This window comes from Polypterus senegalus, chromosome 1, assembly GCF_016835505.1.
Source record: "Polypterus senegalus isolate Bchr_013 chromosome 1, ASM1683550v1, whole genome shotgun sequence".
Lineage (NCBI taxonomy): Eukaryota > Metazoa > Chordata > Cladistia > Polypteriformes > Polypteridae > Polypterus > Polypterus senegalus.
Genome location: NC_053154.1, coordinates 38,308,051 through 38,332,986, shown reverse-complemented (window position 1 = coordinate 38,332,986; position 24,936 = coordinate 38,308,051). Strand labels below are relative to the sequence as shown.

Here is a 24,936-nt window from a genome sequence, read left to right as displayed (position 1 = left end):
AACCATTTGCCACACAATCAGCTCTGTACTAGATGTTAAGCCATCTGTAAGCTTAGAATGCCGTTTCTTCAAAACATTTAACGAACAATGAAATATCTTTGTAGTACATGTTTAATTATTCTATCTACCTATCCATCCAGTGTCGTGCCAGCTCCAGCAAGAATACAGCGTGAGGCAGGAACAATCCCTGAACTAGGTAGCGCTGCGACACTGTGTCCTCAAAAGTTTAATTATTAACAATATATATTATTTAAATGATGTTAACACTTTATCTGTATAATGTAATAAACATATTTTGCTGCATTTCATCTTTAAAATGATATCGTTATCATATGTAAATACGCGCTTTATAAAGTGGCTCAGGTTGTGCGATATTATAACTGTATCGTAAGTTTACAGTGAAGTAATTGTACTAATAAGCACAAACAGTTCTACAAGGAGCACTTGAAGGACTGATTGAGTGCGTTTATAGTTCTTGGGATGAAACTGTTTTGAACCGTGAGGTCCCTACAGGAAAGGCTCTGAAGCGTTTGTCATATGAGAGCAGTTCAATAGACAGCATGGCTGAAGCAGCATGTGCTTGATGTTGTATACTGATCATTCTCTTTCTGATCAGCTGCTTTAGAGCTGTGATTCCCCACTCAGATACAGTGATATAAATACTCTGAATGGTGCAGTGAGAGTAATATGGAAAAAGATGATCTGCTGTGGACACCCTTAACAGGAGCATCTGAAAGAAGAAGAAGAAGAAGAAGGTGCAGTGAGAGTAACAGTGCTATAGCAGCTATGGTATTTGGAATAGTTTGGCCATTCCGTGGACCGTTATATTGTTACAGGTTAATTACAATCAGATGCCTTAAACTAATAAACAATATGCGGTTAATTTCTGTGTATCTGATAAAGCCGCGTCAGGGATGTGGATCTAAAAAAGAAAGGGAAGCCACACAGGAAGAGTAGCACTGCTTTGACGCTGGGTGCTGCCAGTTTACAAAAACCAAGTGGAGAACCTGCGTATGCCAAGTATTTAGCTGGCGTGAAAATGTGCATGGCTTTACATCATGTTTAGGTTTTATACAACGCGATTTGAGCATGGAAATGTGAGTACACAACATTTTTGTGCATACGCACCATTTATACATAAGGTCCCAGCTCATTTAAAAAACAAATAAACCAATAAATAACAGAAGACCTCAAATGTCGGCATTGAGGTTTTATTAAAATCATCCCAAAGGCATGCACATTAGGATGATTAGTAACTCTGAACTGACCCAGTTTTAATGAGTGTATGAAGGCATGTCTAACTGTATACTACGTTGGCCTGGTGCTCCATTCAGGATTGATTCCAGCAGACTTGATAAAATATCTGGGATGAGCTCAAATTCTTGAAAAATGTATACAGGATTGTTGGTTAAAAAGGTTTCAGTATGCAAAAAGTGGCCAGTTATTACCAGAAATTCCTGCATCTTCTTTACGTTTGCCATTAGATAGATAGATAGATAGATAGATAGATAGATAGATAGATAGATAGATAGATAGATAGATAGATAGATAGATAGATAGATAGATAGATAGATAGATAGATAGATAGATACTTTATTAATCCCAAGGGGATATTCATATACTCCAGCAGCAGCATACTGATAAAAAACAATATTAAATTAAAGATTGATAAAAATGCAGGTATAACAGACAATAACTTTGTATAATATTAACATTTACCCCCCCGGGTAGAATTGAAGAGTCTCATAGTGTGGTCGAGGAACGATCTCCTCAGTCTGTCGCTGAAGCTGCTCCTCTGTCTGGAGATGATACTGTTCAGTGGATGCAGTGGATTCTCCATGATCGACAGGAGCCTGCTCAAAGCTCGTCTTTGGTTGAAGACAAATACGAAATTACTCCTATGGTATTTATAATATAATATCCAAATTCCACTTACTCAAATTGAGTGTCACAGTAGGCTGGAGGCCTAAAACCTACAGAGAAAGATAGGAAATAGCCCTGGACAAGGTAATCCAATATTACCAATTCTACTTAATGTATTCAAATAGGTTGTCAAATGATGCCAGCCTGTTTATTACATTTTCACCAGAAGGGCATAAGAAAGACTAGGACTTTTCTAAGGGGTAAAAGGATGTAAGGTCTAGTAGCTAGTGGATGCAAACTGAAAACAATTTCATACTGCTTATAAAGGAAAGCTTAAACTCTTGAGATATAATCATAAAATTAGCACTATATGCTTTATATTATACATTTTTCATATACAATGCTATTTGAGATGTTAGCACCAGTTGAACAATGTGAGAGACATTATAGTGTAGAGTCATAGTCCTGCTTGGGAGCCATATTTTGGTGTGCTACAATTAACACCAGTTTCTGGCTGCTTGGATAACCACCTACAATGACTGAAACCTAGAGCATGTGATGGATTGAAAGGATCCTTAACCAATGCTAAATGATACGGTAAAAGATGTACAATTCAGGTGTACAGGCAACTGAACAAACACCAAAGTTTCATTCTGTTAAAATAATGACCAAAAGAGAAACCATAGATATTACATTTCTTTTTCTTTTTTGTTTCTGTGATGTCTATTAATACTACTATCAATGTTGCCTACAATATTGGATGTTAATTGTATTGTTGATGTAGGGAACCACAACTGCCAAGACACAAATTAATAAATAAATAAAGCAAACAAATGTAGATAAGTAGCCAAAGGCAGTAAAACACCTGTGGTCCAGAGCCTCCAAAATCTTTACATGCATTTATTCTATAATACAGTGGAATTTCTTCTACAGTACAGTGGAAGAGTACACCATACATCATTAATAAACTAAAAAAAAAGGTGTCTGAGGGTCTGAAATCCCTCCCTTTTCATGGGAGATAATATTTTTCAACTATAAATAACAGTGAATATTATCTTGCAGATGATAAAACTCACCTTCCCCTAAAGGAGAGAATGCCAGCGTGGTTAGAAGTTGTTTGCATTTTTTCAGTGGGAGCCCTGCTGGTCTTCAGTTACAAGAAAGGTATGCACTTTAAAGAACTGCTTGACTACTAATCTTTTTTACTACTCTCCATAGACCTTTCTTTATCAGGAGGATCTGTTTTCGTGTTTGTTTTGCACATAAAATCTTATAATGCTGGTCATTTTGCCACACTAAGCACACTAAGATTTGAAAAAGTCTTTTGGCATGTATTTATTTATTTAAAGTTAAAACCTTTGTTTCAGTTTTGTGCTCTATTTCAGTTTTAATGAGTCTATAAACCTTTTCCAAATGAAGCATGTAAATAAAGCCTGCATTTATTTTTGTAAACTATAGACAATATGCAACCTCCTAATGTTTAAAAGTCACAACCATAAATAGAATATGGTTTTGCAGAAATTAATTGTGATACATTTTTAGTCATATTGAGACACCTTTTGTTCACTTGGAGTTTGGGATGCTACCTATCGTGATAATTATTGAATTTGTGACAAGGAATAAAGTGAAACTGAAGTCTTGGTACACTAAAAATGTTCTGGGTGCTCATATTTTAATAGACATTATCTATAGCACAAGAGCATCAGACTCCAAACCAGAAAGTGGTTAATCACATAGGATCCACAGCTCATGAAGAGAAGCATTTGATTTTCTTCTTATCATGCTTTTATTAACTGCCAAGCAGACTCAATGCCCCTTGAAGAAGTATGCCTTCTTGTTAATTTGAATACCCTGTTCCTCAAAAAAAGAAACTTGTGTCTACACACAACCCCACATTTGCAACATGCAGACATGGTGAAGAGAATGAGTTTTATTCAAGGTATCCTTTTGTTAGCTCTACATGAATCATGTGCAAGGCTTTTAGTCTTTGCATAAACACCTTAGGTTTGCAAACATAAGCCATATTAACTGTTGGTAGGTCACTTTGTCTTTGTACTGCTATTATGCAGATTTTCTTTTTAGGGAATACCAATACCAATATAGCATGGCAGAAAATTGTTTTATGGTATTTCTAAATATAGTGCAGCAGGGCAGTGGAGTATTTAGCACTGTTTCCTCATGGATTCAACATCCTTGGTTTGAATTTCATACCCATTCATTGTCTGAGCAGAGTTTAGACACTTTCCCTGTGACTCCATGGGTATTTCTCTAGGTACTCTGGTTTTACTCTCACAACCTTAAAAGATACACATATTAGTCTATTCCAGTTTACTACTGCATAAGTGGGCCCTGCAGTGGGCTGGTGCCTCATCCAGGGTTTTATCCTGTTCCCAACAAAGATATGTGATGTCATCATACTTCAAACTTTTCTTTTAGAAGAATACTGTATCTCCTGCTTTGCGCCAACTACATTTTTAGTTACTGTCTCTGTTTTTTTTTTATTTGGCTTTTGCTTGATTTCATGGTTTCTGATTTCTGCTCAGAAAACAAAAACTTTTCCTCAGTGCCTACCGACTATTGACGTGTTATTTTGAATAGCATAAATATTGGGAGGATTTGTGGTAAAATAACAAAATAATATTGAATGGAAAAATACAACTCACAACAAACTACATAAAGGACACTGTGATGTTATGGGTGTGATATAAGAATATGTATACCACAGAGGCATAGTTATGGACAAGCAAATAGCAAATTTAAACGTCAACCAAAACAAAGATTAGAGAGGAATACAAAATGCTAAAAGTGACATTAAAACATGTCTTATTTCCCTAACATCCTGAGGCATAAAACTTTCCTTTCAGAAGCCTACACACTCTTTTTGATTAAGCAAGGACTTATTAGTGAGAAAGTAATGTGAGAACTGGAAAAGTGTTGATAGCATTAACCCAGAACGGTATGCTTCTAGCAGAAAAGAGAACAGCACAGATACACAATGTCAGGCACGAATTTTTGTACTATAGTAGAAGCTGATATTTTTTTACCTTTTTGGCCGCAGTTCAAAGCTTATCATAATTTCCAGCAGTCATTGTTAGCTATGTGTCATCTCATTTTGTTAAGTAGTGTTAGCAACAAAAAACTGCATACTGTTGGATCATCCTTTTTCAAAGCTATTTAACCCAATCTATATTTATGGGGCAAAGTGTATCTCTACAACATTAGCCATAAGACACAAATGCCAAAGACAAGGCACCAGTCGATCTCAAGGCCTGTTTACACATTTGTGACTCAACCTGTGTATCTTTGGGGATGTGAAAAGAAAACTCGAGTATTATGAGGTGAACTAACCTGGAAAATAAAAAGAATATGGAAACTCATCAGGGACAACATCTAGGCATGGGTTTCAAATCCAGCTAGAAGCAGTGCTAATTTTGTGTTCACACAAATAAGAACATATACAACAACATTTTTACATTTTAAAGATAATAACTAATATAAAATTAAACTGTAAAACAAAGTTTTTTTTAAAAAAAACCTTTTAGGCTACTGTAGGTCTCAGTGTAGTTTTTTTCCCTATTATTATTGGTGGAAACCTGCATTTTAAACAGCACAGGTTGCTACTAGATGCATACAAGATCTTAAATTGTCCTGAGACTAGAAGAACAGGGACTAATGGTAGGAAGGAACACCACTGAGTTAGATTCAACATTAGACTACTTACAGGATAAGTTGTATTCCAGCATCATTTGGCATAGCATATACTTGCGTGGAGGTCATTAGAGAACCACCTTAGAAGTACCTTATTTCATTACAAGGCAGCACAGCAGGCAGAGATCTTATTTATGGCCTCCCACTGCCCAGTGTAGAAGAAAGACTACCTTGAACTTGTCTATCCATTTAAATGTTAGGAATTGGATATATAGAAGCCTGCAGGGTCATCACTTAGAGCTCTAGATATATAGCCACCAAGCCCCTGCACTGCACACATGAACACAAAAGTGGTCCATGTGTTTGCCTCACAAGGGATTCCATGATGGCTGAATATAGTATGGTCAGTCTGAGCTTGAACTTGAGAATGTTGTATTTGACAAGGGCTCAACAGATGGGGGACGAGAGAGAGAGAGAGAGAGAGAGAGAGAGAGAGAGAGAGAGAGAGATGGTGTATTTTGGGGAATAATTCTTTTGTGATTTGGTACGTTAAATGAACAGTAACTCCAAAGGCTGCATAATCAGCAAGACCTGTTTAGGCAGGCCTAGAGTGTTAAAGTTATTATTTTTTCTTTTTACAAAAGAGATTTATTTCTACTCATTTTGTTTATTTCTCCTCACTTTTATGTCATTATACTTGTTATATATTATAAACTGTATATAATATTTTTCAGATGTTCACCCCCAACCTCTGTCCTCATCTTTGATACTTCATTAAGTCTTATCTGTGAAATTAAGACAGAAATTATCAGGTTGCAACCCACTGACATTATGTCTAACAGTACATTTAGCCCCAGCATGGCACAGTTACAAATCAGTCAGCATCTCAAAGTATTAAGGTTAAGACCTGGCAAAGTGCTTTCTCTTTTATATTTCCATTATCTCCCAGTGTTTATGTTGATTTTCTCTGCATTAGTTATGGTGTGTGAGTGAATGTGCCTAATTATAGACTGATGCTACATGCTATGTGTGCTCCTCAGCACTTGGTCCCGTTCCCCCAGAAACTGTCCTGAAATAAGTGGGTTCACAAAATGGATCAATAAGTTTGTGTTATTCTTTCTAAAAGCCATCCTGACAGCATCACATAGATGACTGGAGTCAACCCGATCGATCAAAGAGAAATCCTAAATCCAACAGTGAACCAAACATGTCTCTGAGATGGTGGTTATATCTATTGTTTGTTAAACACTGCTACCTTAAAGTAACTACTTATTTTTGAAATGTAAGTAGAGTACATTTTCCAAATCAACTTTTCCCCAGGCAATTACTTAATGCACAACTATAGTACAATGCATTTGTGTTAGGTTTCTACAATGTCTAATCCTGGAAAGTTTAAAGTAGATTTATAACTGGTGTGTTCTCATTTCTTTTCTTCCAGGCATATTTAGCATTAAAGGACAGAGCAACAATGGTTTAGTAATTATTTGGATTTTACCTACACTTCCTTTGGCTGCCCTCCTGTATTGCCTAAGAGGTGCACATTTTTTATAAATCCTGTGAATTCTCACTGCTCAGATTTTTACACCTGCACATGGCACAAAACAAGAAATTCAATGATAGCCATTAGTGTTGTGATGATATTTTGCAAAGAAAAATATTTCAATACCCAGTTCTATCAATATTTTTCTTTTTCCACATTTATTAGGAACTACTCACGCCAGCGCTGTTAAATATAACCTCAGGTGTCATGACACCCTAAAGATTTTAGTCTCAAATTTCAGTAAACTAGAAAATTGACACCCAACCTGTAATGTCAAATGGACCTAGGCATACAGGTTCCTACTTTGAGTAGGTCACTTTCAACAACCTTTGAAATATATTCTTTTGTCAGTGTCATATATTCTACTGAATTTCTCATTTTCATTTTTCATTCCATTTTTCCTGTTGAGGGATGCAGTTGTACCCCACTAAGCTAGACCGACCAGGCCTCCCTATCCCCCACTAATTTCTCTTGCTCTTCTTGGGAAATATCCAGATGAAACCAGAACAGTCAAAAGATATAATCCCTCCAATGTGTCATTGGTCTGCTCCTAGGTCTTTTCATGGTGGGGTGTGCCTTGTAATAACACCTGTATTTTTGTATTTTTTCAGCATAAATTCAGTCATTTTCTTTTTAATGAACTCTTTCTGTGGTGTATCCTGTCCTAATTTTATCCAAATACTAACAATTAATGACAAACATATCAAACACTAGAGTAAGCTACACAGAAGGCTGTCAGGCATCTGTTTTAGTGTTACTCACTTTGTGTGCTTATTGTTAAATGTCATAAATAATCAAAAAACAAAAGATTTAAAAACACTAAAAAGCAAAAAAATAATTTCTGCTTATTAAAAAACAGATTAAAATTTGTGAACTTGCTAGTCCATGGCTTTTGGAACACAACCATTGAATTCCCTTTACTGTGAACATTTTTAATGTGAAATCAGATTTATGAAAACTGTGACAAACACTAGTATTTTGGAAAATTATAAAAAGTACAACATAAAAATACAGAAGAATTACCCTACTGATGCTTTACTCACCTCCCCAAATCACTGTACCCCATGAGAGAGTGAAATATATGAGCTTTAGGCCTCTCTCAGGATGGTGGAGAAATTGGGAGAGGAATATTGTATTCACCTCAGACAAACCATAAAACCCCATAAAAGGGAACTTTTTAATGTTATCTTGAGGAGCACAAATAATATAATGGCAGAAAGCTCAAGGAACTATAGACTATAAAAACAGGATTTCCAGAAAGATTGAGAGATGGAGCTGGGAGCCCACCAGTGAAAGTCCAAAGCATGTTTAGCCACAATAGTACCTAAAGGTAAAATTCACTTCTAGAGATACATCAGAAAAATGCAGAAGAAATTTACTAGAACAAAAATGTTTGGCAAACGAAGGATGTTAGTGGCCAGAGATGAAGAAATATTTGTCATTATGAGTCCAATATCAAAAGACCAGTGACAGTCATGAAACACATGGAGAAAGAAGCCATAAGCATTTTAAGAGTGTCGTGGCGAAAAATTCATCATCAGAAGGCTTTTTACTTAAAAATAAAGGCTATTAGGACTCGAGATAGGCAGACAGAGTTTTAAGGCTTTATTGCAATAAATCAACCACATGGACTCAACCCAATTCGGCCGAATGAGATTGAGCCCTGATCATTACAGCCATTGAAGTTTTTATAACAATTTCTTATTTTGGCTCATTCAATTAGCTCATTCTGCACCTGGTGTTACTATCCATTATTCCTCTTGGTGTCTGTTTGGCCTATTTTGATTGGTCTAAGACTAGGTGGATGGTTTCCTCCCAGCCTTTTCTCTGACCCCCTTCTTACTCCTGTCTGGCCAGACCTTGAGATTCCATGGGAACCCTTATTATCTCCTTACTTTTCCTATTACTGGCCCCCTTATGGAATTTGTAATCTGTCTATGCTGTTCCATTTTCTCTAACTGGCCAAGGCTTCAATTCCATATATTCGTTTCCTCTCTTAAGCCTTCCAAACTTTTTACAATAGTGACCTGAAGCTTAAGCTTTAATTAAAAAGAAGTATAGTATGTGCTTTCATTTGATCATTGCTTGGTATGCTTGATTTGTCTTAATTTCTACACTAAAGTTAATTGCTAATATATCCTTATAGTATTTTTGCTAATGCCTGCATTTACTAAGATTTTCTCTTCATGCATTAGGTCAGCGTGACCCTGCTTATAGTAAAAGCCTTTTGTTGCCTTTCTGCTGATTCAGCAGTCCAGCTGCTCTCAGAGGCCTCTTCTCTATGTTATCTCTTCCTAGCCTTGAATTACAGGTGTTCTCAAACTCTTATCCTGTCCAAAACTGGTCTTGGTGTATCAATTAGCTGTTCTTTTCTTTACTTTGGAAATTTTAATGTAAGCCTATAAAATAATGCAATATAACTGATTTTTAGTTAAATATTTGCTAGACCTATCATATTTGCTTCAATATTCTAATTTATGCTTAATCTAATGTTTTAGAAGCTTTTAATTACTTTTTATGGCTCTATATGCTAATTTGCTATTCTCTTATGCTAATAAAAATTTTTCCTTCTACAAGAGCAACACTGATGGAGAGATCTTGGAGAAATGGCCTCAGAGAGCAGTTTATACAATTAAAATGTGCAATTAAGTAAGCAGAGGTTTGGGATTTTATCATCAGGATGTCATGTTTCTAAAAGTGGTATTCCATGCCAGCATGGACATTTTCCCTGCTCATGAGTTTAGACATATATTAAGTTTCAACTCACCCAGTTCAACTATAGCTTCATGTCAACAAGGGAATAGAAACATGGACTGTTCATCTGAATCCAAATTATTGCTTTTAAAAGATTAATTTTATCTTATGATATAAATTAGTTATAAGTTACTTTAATAACTGAGTTAGCTTGACTTACTGTCATTTGTAAAGCCCTGGTCTATATACACCTAGAAAGCAATAATAAATTGTCACTTTGACCAGGAACTTCAGAGGTTAATGCTTTTAAACTAGCATGTGTTCTATAATGAAACGTCGGGGGCTCAGCAGTCATCTTAGCGTATGTTACATAAATAAGGTTTCATATGTAACCTCAGAGGCTTGGTGCCATTCTTAAATTTTTGTTTGAGAATATACCCTCAGAGGCTAGTTAAAATAATGTCTATTACATGTAATTCATATTTTCTAATTATTAAAGCATACTTACCAAATGTGAATATTAAGAATTCCAGCATAGGTCCACAGTAAAAGGGGCCACACCTTTTCATCATTAATTAGCAGGCAGATAATCAGTGCAATAATTAACAATTTAATAATAGCAAATTCAAATGAATATAAAGGCAAAATAATGGATACTAGAAATGCTTTTTTAAAACATAACCCTTTATTATAATAATCAAAACAAATGCAAAGCTGAAAACACAATAATTCACATTTCAACATTAAGGAATAGTTAGAGGGGGCATGCTGTGATCTCACATCCTCAGAAGCGGTTCATGTGAATGCTCCATCCACATAAAGATCACCCACCAAACATGCAGCAGTCTACTGACTGGTGGCTTAACAAGGATCTATCCAATCACTGTACACATCCACAGGCTTTGAGAGATAAGTTATGGGTGTCTTTAATTCTTTAAAGCAAATGTTACAGGAGATAATCTCTGTTTTTCTTGTACATTCCATTCTGACTGCCATCACCGGACTTCTTGTGGTTACAAAAGGGGCACGTAAACTGGGTATCCAGATTGCCAGTCATCTTTTTAGGTGGTGGCTTCCTTTTTGACTTCTTGCAAGCTACTGCAGGGAATCAAAACTTCAGACGCATACAGTATAGACAGCAATATGGAAGTTAAAAATACTTAAATTCTCTTTGGTATTTTGAAGCTTCTCCTTATATATCATGAAAAGCCAAGTTAGTTAGAGATCAAGGTCATCCAATGAGTTAATGTGTAGCAATGAAATCTTCAAATGTTCCATTTACTGCCAAATGATACAAACAAAAGGATGAAGAGGCAGACCCTTTAGATACCACGAAACCCACAGTTTCACTTTGGGAGAACACACCTAGAACATCCTTCATTCATTTGCATAATTATGCAAAGATTTTGTAGAAACATAATAACAGAAACATACCTTTCTGAAAATAGCCCTGAAAATTTCACCATAACATTAGCATTAACTTAAGACTAAACATGGCTATGAAGATATTACACATGATATACATTCTTCAGTTAATTCCAATGAACTGTTAAAACATACGACTGACTGAATGTCCATTTGATGAAGTGATGGAAGACATTTGAGAGCTGTGCTTTTCGGAAAAGCCCATTTGCAGAAGTAATTTTTTTTGTTTGATTTTATTGATTTTAAATAACATTCCATACAAATAAATCAAGTTTTACAAAAATAAATTCAAAACAAATCCCTGAGAAGGAGAGCTAGGCCAGCAGAGTAAAATTTTAAGCTAGTAAAAATAAGTAAATACTGTAGGTAAATTAATAAATGAAGATAAATGAAGTAAAAGAGGGGAGGGAACCTGCTTCCTCAATTTAAATGCTTATTGTAAAATGTTATTAATTAGGTTCTGCCAAGTTTTGAAAAATTTTGTACAGATTATTTAATTTCTTCCAGTTTCAAATAGTATATAACATTAGCTAATCAATGACTTAGAATAGGAGAGTCAGGATTCTTCCAGCTGAGCAAGATATGTTTACGTGCCAGTAGTGTAGTAAAGGCAATTACAGTTTGTTTGTCTTTCTCCACTTTAAGCCCATCTGGGAGTACACCAAACAGCTGTTAGTGGATTAGGAGTGACTGTGACACCAAGGCTGTCTGAGAGGCATTTAAAGATTTTGGTCCAGAATGATGTTAATTTGGTGCAGGCCCAAAACATGTGGCCCAGTGAGGCCGGAACTTGATTGCAGCATTCGCAGGTTGGATCTTTCCCTGGAAACATTTTGGACAATTTTAAAAAAGAGAGATGCGCTGGGTATATAATTTTTAGTTGAATAATTCTATGATTTGCGCATATGGAGCTTGAGTGAATTCTATGCATTTCTACCTTCCACTCCTTTTCTGAGATGTTTAGTGAGAGATACTTTTCCCACTGTACTCTGGAATATTTGAAAGGGAGGGACTGTAAAACATTTGTATATATTACGGAGATGCTGTCCGAGCCCTCAAGACTGATCAATATTTTTTCCGGCATAGAAGTAGGTGGGAGATGAGGAAAATTGGGCAGGTTATGTTTAACAAAGTTTCAAATTTGATGATAGTGAAAGAAATGTGCTGCTGGAAAGTTAAATTTGGAGTGTAGTTGTTCGTAGGATGCAAAGACGTTGTCTATGTACAGATCTCTAAGTGACTTAATCCCGAATGTTTTCCAGAAATTAAAAACTGCATATGTTTGAGAGGGTTGAAAAAGGTTGTTCTCGTGCAGGTGGTCGTGTAGACCTATGCTGAAATTCTTAATATTCTTTAAAATTAATGTTTTTTTTTATATTACGAGGTACATATGATTCTTTATGTCAACAATTCTTTAAATAGTTATATACCAATATTTACCAGTTTGAAGTATATTCTTGTACTTCACTTTAACCTGTTAACTGTTTTATGCTACATTTTTACCATTTGAAGAACACAAAAAAGAACATGGTAAGCATTTCAATTTCATTTTCTATTCACTCGTTAAGTGTACAGAAGATAATTCTCATTATAATGGCCACAAAAAATATATTTTCTTTATTGTAGAGAAATCAACGGAAAAAATTACTTACCTGAAAAGAGGTAAGCATATATATATATATCACTGTCACAGGTCTAGCTTTATCTCATGTTGCTGGCAGTTATACAATCAAATCAGACCTTAAATAAATAGACACAGTGTTACCTGGTTTTTGTGGCAAACGTCAAAGGTTGTGTATGCCCCAAATTGTAAAATTAAAGTGTTCTAGATATTTAACTTCCCTTGTAAGATTCTTGACATCAAAGCACTTTGACAGCTGTAAGACTTACTGATTTGCTTGTGCTACATTTGCAGAATGTGATGAACAAAGAAGTCAGAATGGTAAGCATTAAGTTTAAATTTTTATTTTGTGTTTGATTTCCAGTACTTTTGTAGAGTACTGCACAATTTGTCAATGAGAACAGTTCATTGTCTCAGTTCAAAATTCTGCTTGCTTATACAGTACTTACATGGGTCATAATTTCCTTGGGAAAGTAGAAAAATAGCAGCTAATAAAGGTCACAGATACGCTCATTAAGGTATACTTCTCATTATAAGCAGTGTCTGTCAAAGAGCAAGGAAGGCAGCAGTAAGCAAATGGAAATGTTAAGCAACAGAATGAAAAAAAAGTGATTGAAGATCATTTTGGTAGTTCTGCAAGAGCCAAAGAAGTGGGACTATGATGTGGAAAGCTTTCAAGTTAGGATCCAAACAATTTTTATTAGCAAAGGTGGAGAGGTCTTAAATAAGTCACTACTGTCCTGCAAACTTTCCCTTTCACTCTTGCTGATACTCGTCTGTCACAAATTACACCTGAAACTCTTCACCCATTCCACCCTTCCTGCACTCTCTTTCTCACCTGTTTTATACAATCCCCATTACTCTGTACTGTTAATCCCAAGTATTTAAAGTCATCCACCTTCGGCAACTCTACTCCTGGCATCCTCACCGTTCTACTGACCTCCCTCTCATTTACACACATGTATTCTGTCTTGTTCCTACTGACTTTCATTCCTCTCCTCTCTAGAGCATATCTCCAACTCTCCAGGGTCTCTTCAACCTGCTCCCTACTATCGCTACAGATCACAATGTCATCAGCAAACATCATAGTCCACGGCGACTCCTGTCTAATCTCGTCTGTCAACCTGTCCATCACCATTGCAAATAAGAAATGGCTCAGAGCTGATCCCTGAATAATCCCAGCTCCAACTTGAATGCATCCGTCACTCCTACCGCAGACCTCACCATTGCCACTCTTCCCTCGTACATATCCTGTACAACTCTTACATACTTCTCTGCCATTCCCGACTTCCTCATACAATACCACAGCTCCTCTTAAGGCACCCTATCATATGCTTTCTCCAGGTCCACAAAGATGCAATGCAACTCCTTCTGGCCTTCTCTATACTTCTCTTTCAACATCCTCACAGAAAAAATTACATCTCTGGTGCTCTTTCTTGGCATGAAACCATACTGCTGCTCACTAATCATCACCTTACTTCTTAACCTTCCTTAATCTTCCACTACTCTTTCCGATAACTTCATCCTGTGACTCATCAATTTTATCCCCCTGTAGTTACTACAGTTCTGCACATCCCCCTTATTCTTAAATATCAGAACCAATACACTTCTTCACTCCTCAGGCATTCCCTCACTTTCAATGATTTCATTAAACAGTCTGGTTAAAAACTCTCTCTCTTGTTCTCTTCATTAATCAGCCATCTCAAAGTACTCTTTCCATCTGCTCAACACACTCCTCAATTGTGAGTACATTTCCATCTTTATCCTTTATCACCTGTGACAAATAGGGTGCTCTATCTCGATCAAACGTCAGACACCAAGTAAAAGTCCAAATGTTGACTTTATTTATACGCAACAGTGCACAAAGCACCCTCCTCTCCACTATACTCATTAAATTAATCACAAATACAACAAATCAATCCTCCACACTCCCAGGCGCGTTGCCACTCTTCCACCCTGCTCAGCTCGCCGTCTGGGAGCTGTCACAGTCCTTTTATAGCCCCTGACCTGGAAGTGTTCCAATCCCCAATCCATGTGATTCCTTATCACTTCCAGGTCAGATAAAAAGTCCTTTTCTTCACCCCGGAAGCACGTCATTTCCCTTGTCCATGTGACTCGGATGTACTTCCAGGGCGTTGGGTAAATAAGCATCGTTCCTCCCTGCAGCGTCTCCTAAAGGCCCCCATGGTATCCAGCAGGGCTGTGGATACAGACTCCAATGTCCATGATGCCCTGCTGGTCTTCAGTGCACCTCCATGCTGCAGGGAGAGCTCCAACTGGCGGCTTGGGGGTATTGGCCAGGATAAACGGCTGGCCATACACCACACACCCTAACCTACTGCACATTTTTCCCAGCTGTGTCCCTCTGTCCAGCCAATCAGTACAGGTCCTTTTCTCCCTCCTTAATGTCCAAACTCTCATACAACTCATTATACACCTTTTCTTTAACCTTCACTACCTCTCTCTTCAACTTGTGTCTGATCTTCTTGGACTCTTGTCTACTATCTGCATCTCTCTGACTATCCCACTTTTTCTTCACCATCCTCTTCCTCTTTATATTCTCCTGTACTTTCCCATTCCATCCTCCTTCCTCTGTCCAGATGTCATGCCAAGCACCCTTCTTGCTGTCACCCTTACTACATCTGCTGCAGTTGTCCAACTGTCTGGTAACTAACTCTTCACTGCCTTTCAGTGCCTGTCCCCCCCTCCCTAAACTCAACCTTGCAGTCTTCCTTTTTCAACTTCCACCATTGGATCTTTGGCTCTGCCCTCACTCTCTTCCTCTTCTCGATCTCCAGCATCATCCTACAGACCACCATCCTATGCTGTGTGATAATCGTCTTCTTGAATAAAAAAGAAATGTCACAGAAACAAAGTTTTGGGGACCGCCCACATATATTGTCCATAGGACAAGAAGAAACCATAAAAAAAAGTTGTTTAGTTTGATCAAAAGCGATTGTACACTCACATAAAGGATTATTAGGAACACCTGTTCAATTTCTCGTTAATGCAATTATCTAATCAACTAATCACATGGCAGTTGCTTCAGTGCATTTAGGGGTGTGGTCCTGGTCAAGATAATCTCCTGAAATCCAAACTGAATGTCAAAATGGGAAAGAAAGGTGATTTAAGCAATTTTGAGCGTGGAATGGTTGTTGGTGCCAGACGGGCCGGTCTGAGTATTTCACAATCTGCTCAGTTACTGGGATTTTTACGCACAACCATTTCCTGGGTTTACAAAGAATGGTGTGAAAAGGGAAAAACATCCAGTATGCAGCAGTCCTGTGGGCAAAAATGCCTTGTTGATGCTAGAGGTCAGAGGAGAATGGGCCGACTGATTCAAGCTAATAGAAGAGCAACTTTGACTGAAATAACCACTCGTTACAACCGAGATATGCAGCAAAGCATTTGTGAAGCCACAACACAAACAACCTTGAGGCGGATGGGCTACAACAGCAGAAGACCCCACCGGGTACCACTCATCTCCACTACAAATAGGAAAAAGAGGCTACAATTTGCACAAGCTTACCAAAATTGGACAGTTGAAGACTGGAAAAATGTTGCCTGGTCTGATGAGTCTCAATTTCTGTTGAGACATTCAAATGGTAGAGTCAGAATTTGGCGTAAACAGAATGAGAACATTGATCCATCATGCCTTTTTACCACTGTGCAGGCTGGTAGTGGTGGTGTAATGGTGTGGGGGATGTTTCCTTGGCACACTTTAGAACCCCTTAGTGCCAAATGGGCATCGTTTAAATGCCATGGGCTACCTGAGCATTGTTTCTGACCATGTCCATCCCTTCACGACCACCATTTACCCATCCTCTGATGGCTACTTCCAGCAGGATAATGCACCATATCACAAAGCTCGAATCATTTCAAATTGGTTTCTTGAACATGACAATGAGTTCACTGTACTAAAATGGACCCCACAGTCACCAGATCTCAAACCAATAGAACATCTTTGGGATGTGGTGGAATGGGAGCTTCGTGCCCTGGATGTGCATCTCACAAATCTCCATCAACTGCAAGATGCTATCCTATCAATATGGGCCAACATTTCTAAAGAATGCTTTCAGCACCTTGTTGAATCAATGCCACGTAGAATTAAGGCAGTTCTGAAGGTGAAAGGGGGTCAAACACCGTATTAGTATGGTGTTCCTAATAATCCTTTAGGTGAGTGTATATAGCAGGCAATAAATGGTACATGACAAGATGGCGTTTATATACAGAAAACAAAATGGAGACAGGAAATGGTTGGCAGGAAATGACGTCAATGCTGTGAGACGGAACCAACATCATCAACAGAGGACCAGAAAGTGATGTCATCAGGGGGCACCAGAAGTGACGTCTTGGTGGCCATTTTGGAACCCGGAAATCCAATCTTTATTTTTCTTCGGATTTCCTTCTGAGAAGAACGAAAGAATCAGGTTAGTATCATGTGACAACCCCTTGTCTCGCGATGTTTCACTCACCTTTAGGCTTTCTGACTGCATCCTAAGCGCATGTGTGTGACAGCTGCTTAACTACACTTTCCCCTGCCACTACTCTGCAGTCTTCAATCTCCTTCAAATTGACTCTTCTGCATAGAATATAATCTACATGAGTGCATCTTCTTCTACTCTTGTATGTCACCCTATGTTCCTCCCTCTTCTTAAAATACATATTTACCACAGCCATGTCCATCTTTTTCACAAAATCCACTATCATCTGACCTTTCTCATTCCTCTTCTTGACACCATACCTGCCCATCACCTCCTTGTCTCCTCAGTTCTCTTCACCAACATTTCCATTGAAATCTGCTCCAGTCACCACTTTCTGTCCATTGAGTATACTGTTCATCACTTCTTCCAACTCACACCAAAAATCTTCTTTTTCATCCATCGCACACCCAACTTGCAGGGCATATGCACTAACAACATTCATCATCACACCTCCAATTTCCAGCTTCATAATCATTATTCTGTTTGATGCTTTTTTCACCTCCAAAATACTCTTGACATACTGTTCCTTCAGAATAACCCACACCCCATTTCTCCTCCCATCTGTACCATGATAGAACAATTTTACTCCCCTTCCATTTGGTCTCTTGCATGCACAATATATCACAATAACCTTCCTTCTGTCCATCATATCTGCTACCTCTCTTTTCTTACCAGTCATACTGCCAACTTTCAAAGTTCCTAACCTCAGTTCCACTATCTTTACCTCCCTCCTCTCCTCCTGCCTCTGGACACATCTCCCTCCTCCTCCTCTTCTCCTTCTTCGGCTAACAGTAACCCAATATCTGCCAGCACCTATTTGGGTAACAGTACTGGCAGTACTCGGGGCACGACCGATCCGGTATGGAAATTTGTATTGTTGTCCACATATTGATTTGGCAAAATTTTACACCAGATACCTTTTCTGACGTAACCCTCCCCATTTATCTGGGCTTGGGACCGGCACAAAGAAACACATTAGTTTGTGCATCCCCTTCGGCTGGGTTTGGAACTATAGTTCCAAAAAATGGTATTGCTTATGCCAAAAACACACAAAGCAGAAGCATATTGTGCATTTGGTCTTTGCAAGGTGCTTAAAATTAACTCAAGCTTTTGTTTTTTAGCCAACTAGACTATTGTAGGGCACTACCTTTAGGTAAGAAAATATATACATTTACTTCAGTTTGTTCAAAATACAGCAGCCAGAAACCTTAACCAAAAAAATACATTTTGGTCACATTTCTTCAATGTTCACATCATTGCCTTGGATGCTTGTGTATTTTAGTAGGGATTTTAAAATGCCCTTAGATATTTGTAAGGCTCCGTACAAGCAACATTAATACATTCTGAAATGCCTGTGCTGACACATCACCAGCTGTAGTTCTTGTTTTCCCTCTCTTATTTACAGTAGCCATGCGACTATAGCATCTGAAATTAAACCAAATTTTGTCTTTTTCTGTTATAGCTATTAGAGATTTAAAAATTGCCTGTAATCAAGAGTAACTTAATTAATGCTTAATTTCATTTTTAATTTACTTATTTGTATTTGTTATCTTTGTTATTTCTCTTTTTATTCTTTAAAACACTTTAAGCAACACATTTGGTATGAAAGTGCTATAAAAATATATATTGTTGTAGAAGAAGAACAGTATTGTCACAAAGCTGAGACTCATAGAAAGATCACCAGGCAAGCTGCTCTTCTGCATCCAGAAAGGACATCTCTGGGCAAATCAGCGATGCTAGAAGGGATGCTGTGAGTCTTCCGACGAATGAGATAAAGCAAGAATTGCAATGCAAAAGATATTCCCACTGACTAATTCAGAGCTGGTAGTGAGGGCCTTGTATGCATATTGAATACAGGCAAACGCAAAAAACATATTATTCCTGGGAGGTTATCCATTTCCTCATATTTGAAGACTTCAGAAAAGTGCAAATTTAGAGTATTCGTGATTTCACTGTCTATAAATTTTAATTCCCTTTACTATTAATGATACTCTTCACCTCCATTTTGACTGTTCTCTTAATACTAAAATACTGTAGAAAGCAGCCCAGACACAGACAGGCAGACACTGATGGTATACACCGAAGCACACATTTATTCATTTTCCTATTTACAAGCGTATCAAACAACCCAGTGCCCCAGCACCAATCACCCTTTGTCCAGGCATCTTTTCCCAATGCCTCTCCTTCTGACCGCCTCCACTCTTCTCCTCCAGGCTTCGTCCTCTTCCACCCGACTCCAGCTGATGAATGTAGGGAGGCGGCCCCTTTTATGTTCACCCGGGTGCCCATCTATATAAACTTCCACCAGCATTTCCTGGTGTGGCGGAAGTGCTGGTTGAGCACCCGGAAGCACTCCGGGTGTCCCTGGTAATCCTTCCACTAGCACTTCTGGGTGTGAGTGCTGACGTCCAGGGCTCTTCAGGCATCTGGGCGCCCCCTGACAGTTACCACGGGCCCCTATAGGGTTGAGCTTCCATGCTCTGTTCCCATGGTCCCCATACCAACCAGGGCAGCTGCCCACTTGTGGTCCGGAGGAGGCGTAGTCCCTCTTCTGGTCCTTCTGGGCGTCCCGGCTGTCATCTTTTGCCTTATCAGCTATATTCCCTTCCAGCTGCCTTTTATCTTCCCTAATACCATTCTTACTGGTTGCAATCATACTCTAATATACCATACCATATTTATTTGATGAGCGCTTAAAAACACAGCATTACAACTGACCGAAGCGCTGTACAGTTACAACAAGCAGGACTAAAAGCAAAATATTAAAAACAAACATTAAGAGAGAATTAAAACAGAGATACTAAAAACAGGTCAGGGGACCAAATAAAATAGAGAAAATAGCAAAAGGCAAGTGGAAAATGAAACAGGTTAAGAATTAAAAGCCAATGTGAAGAAGTGCGTTTTTAAGCGAGATTTGAATGTGGCGACTGAAGCGGCTTGCCTAACCACTAAGGGCAGGGAGTTCCAGAGCCTGGGTGAACAGATGGAGAAAGCCCTATTACCACGAGCTTTAAAACGTGCCTTGGGAACGGTTAGGAGCAGCTGATCTGCGGATCTAAGAACACGAGGGGGATTGTGACAATGGAGCAAGACACTCAAATAGGTGGGGGCTAGACCGTTTAATGCCTTATAGGTGAGGAGGAGAATCTTAAAATCGATTCTGAATCTAACCGACAGCCAGTGTAGGGTTTTTAAAATCGGTGAAATGTGTTGGATTCTGCTACTTCCAGTTAGAAGCCTTGCAGCCGCATTTTGAGCCAGTTGGAGTCTAGAAAGAGTGGCTTTACTGATACCAAAAGGCAGGAATTAGAGTAGTCAAGCCGGGACGTAATGAATGCATGGATTACTGATTCTAGGAGGTGGTTAGACAGAATAGGCTTGAGTTTGGCGATTCGCCTTAGATGGAAAAAGCAGGATTTTACTGTGCTGTTGACTTGAGCATCCATTTTCAGGAACGTATCCATTTTGATTCCAAGATTGGAGACAGACGAAGTTACTGGAATGGGAAGAGAAACGAGGCCAAGGGGAGCCTGTTTGCAGTCGGGACTAAAAACAATGACCTCGGTTTTTGAATCGTTCAGGTGAAGGAAGTTTCCAGCCAGCCAGTCCTTAATGTCAGCTAGGCAGTCGAGGAGAGGTTTGGTGGAGTCAGTTGGCTTGAGGGAGAAATAAATTTGGCAGTCGTCAGCATATAGGTGATATGAAATTGCATGTTTTCTAAAAATTGCACCTAAAGGCAGGATGTAGATTGAAAAAAGTAGTGGCCCTAAAATGGAACCCTGGGGGACCCCACACGGGAGTGGGACTGATTCAGATGAAAAATCGTCTAGTATGACTCTGAGAGTCCTGTTGCAGAAATATGACCTGAACCAGTGACGCCATGTGGGGTCATATGCTATACAGCTATCCATCCATCCAGTATCCAACCCGCTATATCCTAACTACAGGGTCATGGGGGTCTGCTGGAGCAAATACCAGCCAACACATGGCGCAAGGCAGGAAACAAACCCCGGGCAAGGCGCCAACCCACTGGAGGCTATACAGCTAGCTTTAGAGCTATTACTCTTATACGCCTTATATGGCTATTTTTTATTTTACAGCTTTTTTTTTCAACTCCTTATTAGCCCACTGTGGAGTTTTCTTTAGTTTCTTACTCATTTCAAATTTAGGTATGTACCGGTTTTGCATTATGCAAAACATTTTAATCCCGTTACACTGTTCCTTGACTGTCTCCACACTTAAAAGCTTATCCCAGTTTATCTCTTTTAGACTTTGCTGCATCTGCTTAAAATTAGCCTTTCCATAGTTAAAAAGTTTTGGCCTTTGCATTCACACTTTGCCAAAACACTGAAGACTGTTTTATATTATGGTCACTTGATCTTAGTGATTCAATCTCCTCTACACCCTCAATTCTGCCCTGGTTATTGCATAATACTAAATCTAGACAGGCTTCACCCCGCATTGATGCCTATCATACTGTATTAAAACCTTACTGGTTACATCTAAAAACTCCTGTTCCTGCAAGGTTAGCCTGGTTAGTACTTGGATAGTTAAACTTGCCCATGACTATAATATCCACCTGTAAACTTGCCTTTTAACATTACCAAAAATATGTACATGGAAATTACTGTCTGCACTGGGGAGTCTATAACACACTCCTAAAATAAAGCATCTATCTTTTCAGATGATTCCAGACATCCTCACAAAGATGTTACTCTTCATCCAGCTAAAGAATACATGCATTTAAATTCTGAGAAAAATGCGTACCATCTGTTATATTCATCCTCTACTTTTTTAATTAGCCGGATTTCTGTTAATTCTATAATATCATAATTATGCTCAGATACATACAAGTCCAACTCACTTGTTTTATTTTTGATATTTCTAGCATTAATGTGATTTATTTTTAATATGTTACTTATTTTAATTTTTGCTGTTAAATTTTGGGATAGAATTTGTAAATATGTTAATCTGTTTTTACACCTTTTATATCCTATCATGACCTGTCCTAAGGTCACTGCAGAACCTCTCTCTCATTCCCTAGTTTAAATAATTCTTGACTAACTTACTCACAAACCTTCCACATCACAATGGTGCCCCTCCAGTTCAAATGTAATTGGTTATGGTGCAACAGTTCCCATTTGTTCCAAAAGGAATCCCAATGCCCCATAAGCCTATACTCTTCTACCCTACACCAAGATTTGAGCCACACATTAACCTTTCAAATCTGCTCAGTCTTCCCTGGATTGGCACCTGGAACAGAAAGAACTTTGTGGGAGACTACTTCGTCTGGTTTGCTCCTCAGCCTGGCACTTAACGCTTTAAATTTGGATTGCAGAATTGACAGCTTGCCCTTATGTATACATTTGTTCCAGTGACTTCTGGATTCACCAGCCACTTTGATCAAGAGCCCATCTGCCCTTCCAGGGAGGTCTCCTACCTGTGCACCCTGAAGACAACACATTGTGTGAGACTCTCTGTCTCTGGAGCAAACAAGGGCTTCAGTTCCCCAAAAACTGAGTCCCCTGCAATCACAACCTCTCACTTAGTGGGGACTGGTTTTGAGGTGGCCTGTTGAGGCTCCTCATGCCTGCCTACCACCTTAGAGTTTTCAGACTCACTGTCTACCTCTTCAAAGACCTGAAAACAGTTTGACTCTTCCAATTCTGAGGTTGATGCCCAGCGACAGTGTGCACCCTTTGCCTTGTGCATTTGTTCTACTGTGATCCTGGTTCCATTCCTCCATTCAAAAGAGTGGAACAGAGACTGTATAAATATTCCACTCCCTTATTACATCCTGGGTGTACCCTTAATATAGTTCATGTAGAAGACTCACCATATCTGCATGTGCAACATTAAAAATTTAAGAGGTCTTTGTGAAAGATGACAAATTCTTATTCAGAGTTCAACAGAAGTTTCTGAATTTTCCTATGTTCTTGTCCTGGTGGCAAGAGGCAGTGGAGGGCAGACTATTCTTATGCCACCTAATAGGAACAATCCAGAGTAAGCCACCTAATAAGGTTATTGGCACTAGGATCCAGGAGCAAAAGAAACTTTCTTCACCATATTATTAACCCCGTTTGGTTAGAAATCTTAGACCCAAAGAAGGCACAAACAATAATGCTGTAGCAGCCCGATCAAACCCTTTACAACATTTATTTAAAACATTCAAATGATTAAAAACCATCAGGCAAAACCTCCCTTTACTTCTCTTTTCTGTGTAACTGTGTTGTCCCAAAAACAACAATTACCCCTGGAGTCTTTAGCCTGACTCTTCAGTCATCAGAGATTCCTGAAGACCCACTATGATGTTCCGGGTGTCCACTCGAAAATTGTTCTTCTCTCCAGGATAAAACTGCAACATAAAGTGAAGGAAGCATCTAAATGGCTGAATCAAAGCCGCCAGTACTCAATCGAATGAAATGTCATTTTGGCACTGTCCATGAATTTAATTTCCATGAATTTGATGCTGTCCAGAATTTAATAATACTTCACTTTTAGACTTGCAGCTTCATTCTTCTGCAAGAGAAACCACAAAAGTTTCACTTCACAGATCACTTGGTATCAACCCTCTGCTATAGCCAATCCCACCTCTTCTACAATGTCCTGCAACCATTTATCTCTATATTTTTTCTTCTATTCTTTTCCTTTCATTTCCTCTCATTGAACCAAATCTGACAACCTTCCATCTTCACTTCTGACCCAAATAATCCCTCCTTTTCTTTGTTAACTGCACTTCAATCTTGTCCCCGCCCAATTAAATACAATTACAAAACGCATCAATTAAACAGTGCAGGACAAGTGAAAGCAATTAAATAAGTCCTCAATCAAAGCAAAAAAATAAAGCATAGCACAAAGTGCAATTCTACCTAATCAAACAATTAAATATACTTTTAAAATTAAAAAAAGAATTCTCTGTACTTTATAATGACACTTGTACTTATTGACCCTGAATTAGGTTAGGTTATAAGTGGGTCGAAGAAAATATATAGAACCCTATTGAAGATGCTCTGAAGTCATCTGTAAACCCAAAGATGGCTAAAGAAACACAGAAGATGATAAATGACTAGTTTCATTGTACTGTGCAAAAATAAAGCAAACAAGTAAAAGGAAAACAAATAACCTACACTTCAATTGGCCTTTGTAAACTGTATGGCCAGATATAGATCCAATAAGCTATAAAGATGAATTTGCCTATTGAAAGGAGATTAGGCTCCTGTCAGAGTGGAACCAGGACAATAACCTCTTTCTGAATTTCAGGAATGCTAAGGGGATGATAATTGATTACAGGAAACAGCAGATAAATCACACACCCATTTACATTGGGGGTTACCATCATCAGTTAGGTGGACCATGGCAGTCATCAAAAAGGCTCATCAGTGACTTTACTTTCTCACATGTTTGGGGAAACCCTGAATGTCTCCAGCAGGCTTCATCAACTTTTATAAAGATACTCTAGAGCCATTCTGACAGGTTGCATTGTGTGCTGGTATGGCAGCAGTTCAGCTAATGATCACAAGGAATTGCAGAGGGTGGTGAAAACAGTGCAGATCATCATTGGGAGACAGATACTATCTCTATAGGATTTGGTAAGTGCTGTCTGGGAAAAGCAAAACGAATCATAATGGATCCCACTCACCCTGCGGGGATGTTTTCCCCCC

At 38.5% G+C, this 24,936-nt stretch overlaps 1 protein-coding gene and 1 pseudogene across 3 annotated transcripts in view; one reads left to right on the top strand and one right to left on the bottom strand.

The window, feature by feature from the left end:
• The window catches only part of LOC120525009 (erythroid membrane-associated protein-like), a 102,202-nt gene that overhangs the window by 51,360 nt on the left and 25,906 nt on the right, over window positions 1–24,936 (top strand). For 2 of the 3 annotated variants that reach the window (XM_039746941.1, XM_039746934.1), the window contains exons 11-14: window positions 2,926–3,027; window positions 6,950–7,045; window positions 12,797–12,832; window positions 13,086–13,112. In XM_039746941.1, the coding sequence (XP_039602875.1) occupies window positions 2,926–3,027; window positions 6,950–7,045; window positions 12,797–12,832; window positions 13,086–13,112 (261 nt within the window). The remainder of the gene's footprint in view (window positions 1–2,925; window positions 3,028–6,949; window positions 7,046–12,796; window positions 12,833–13,085; window positions 13,113–24,936) is intronic. The other variant, XM_039746949.1, reaches the window with a different exon arrangement.
• Window positions 10,592–11,375, bottom strand: LOC120517333 (annotated as a pseudogene).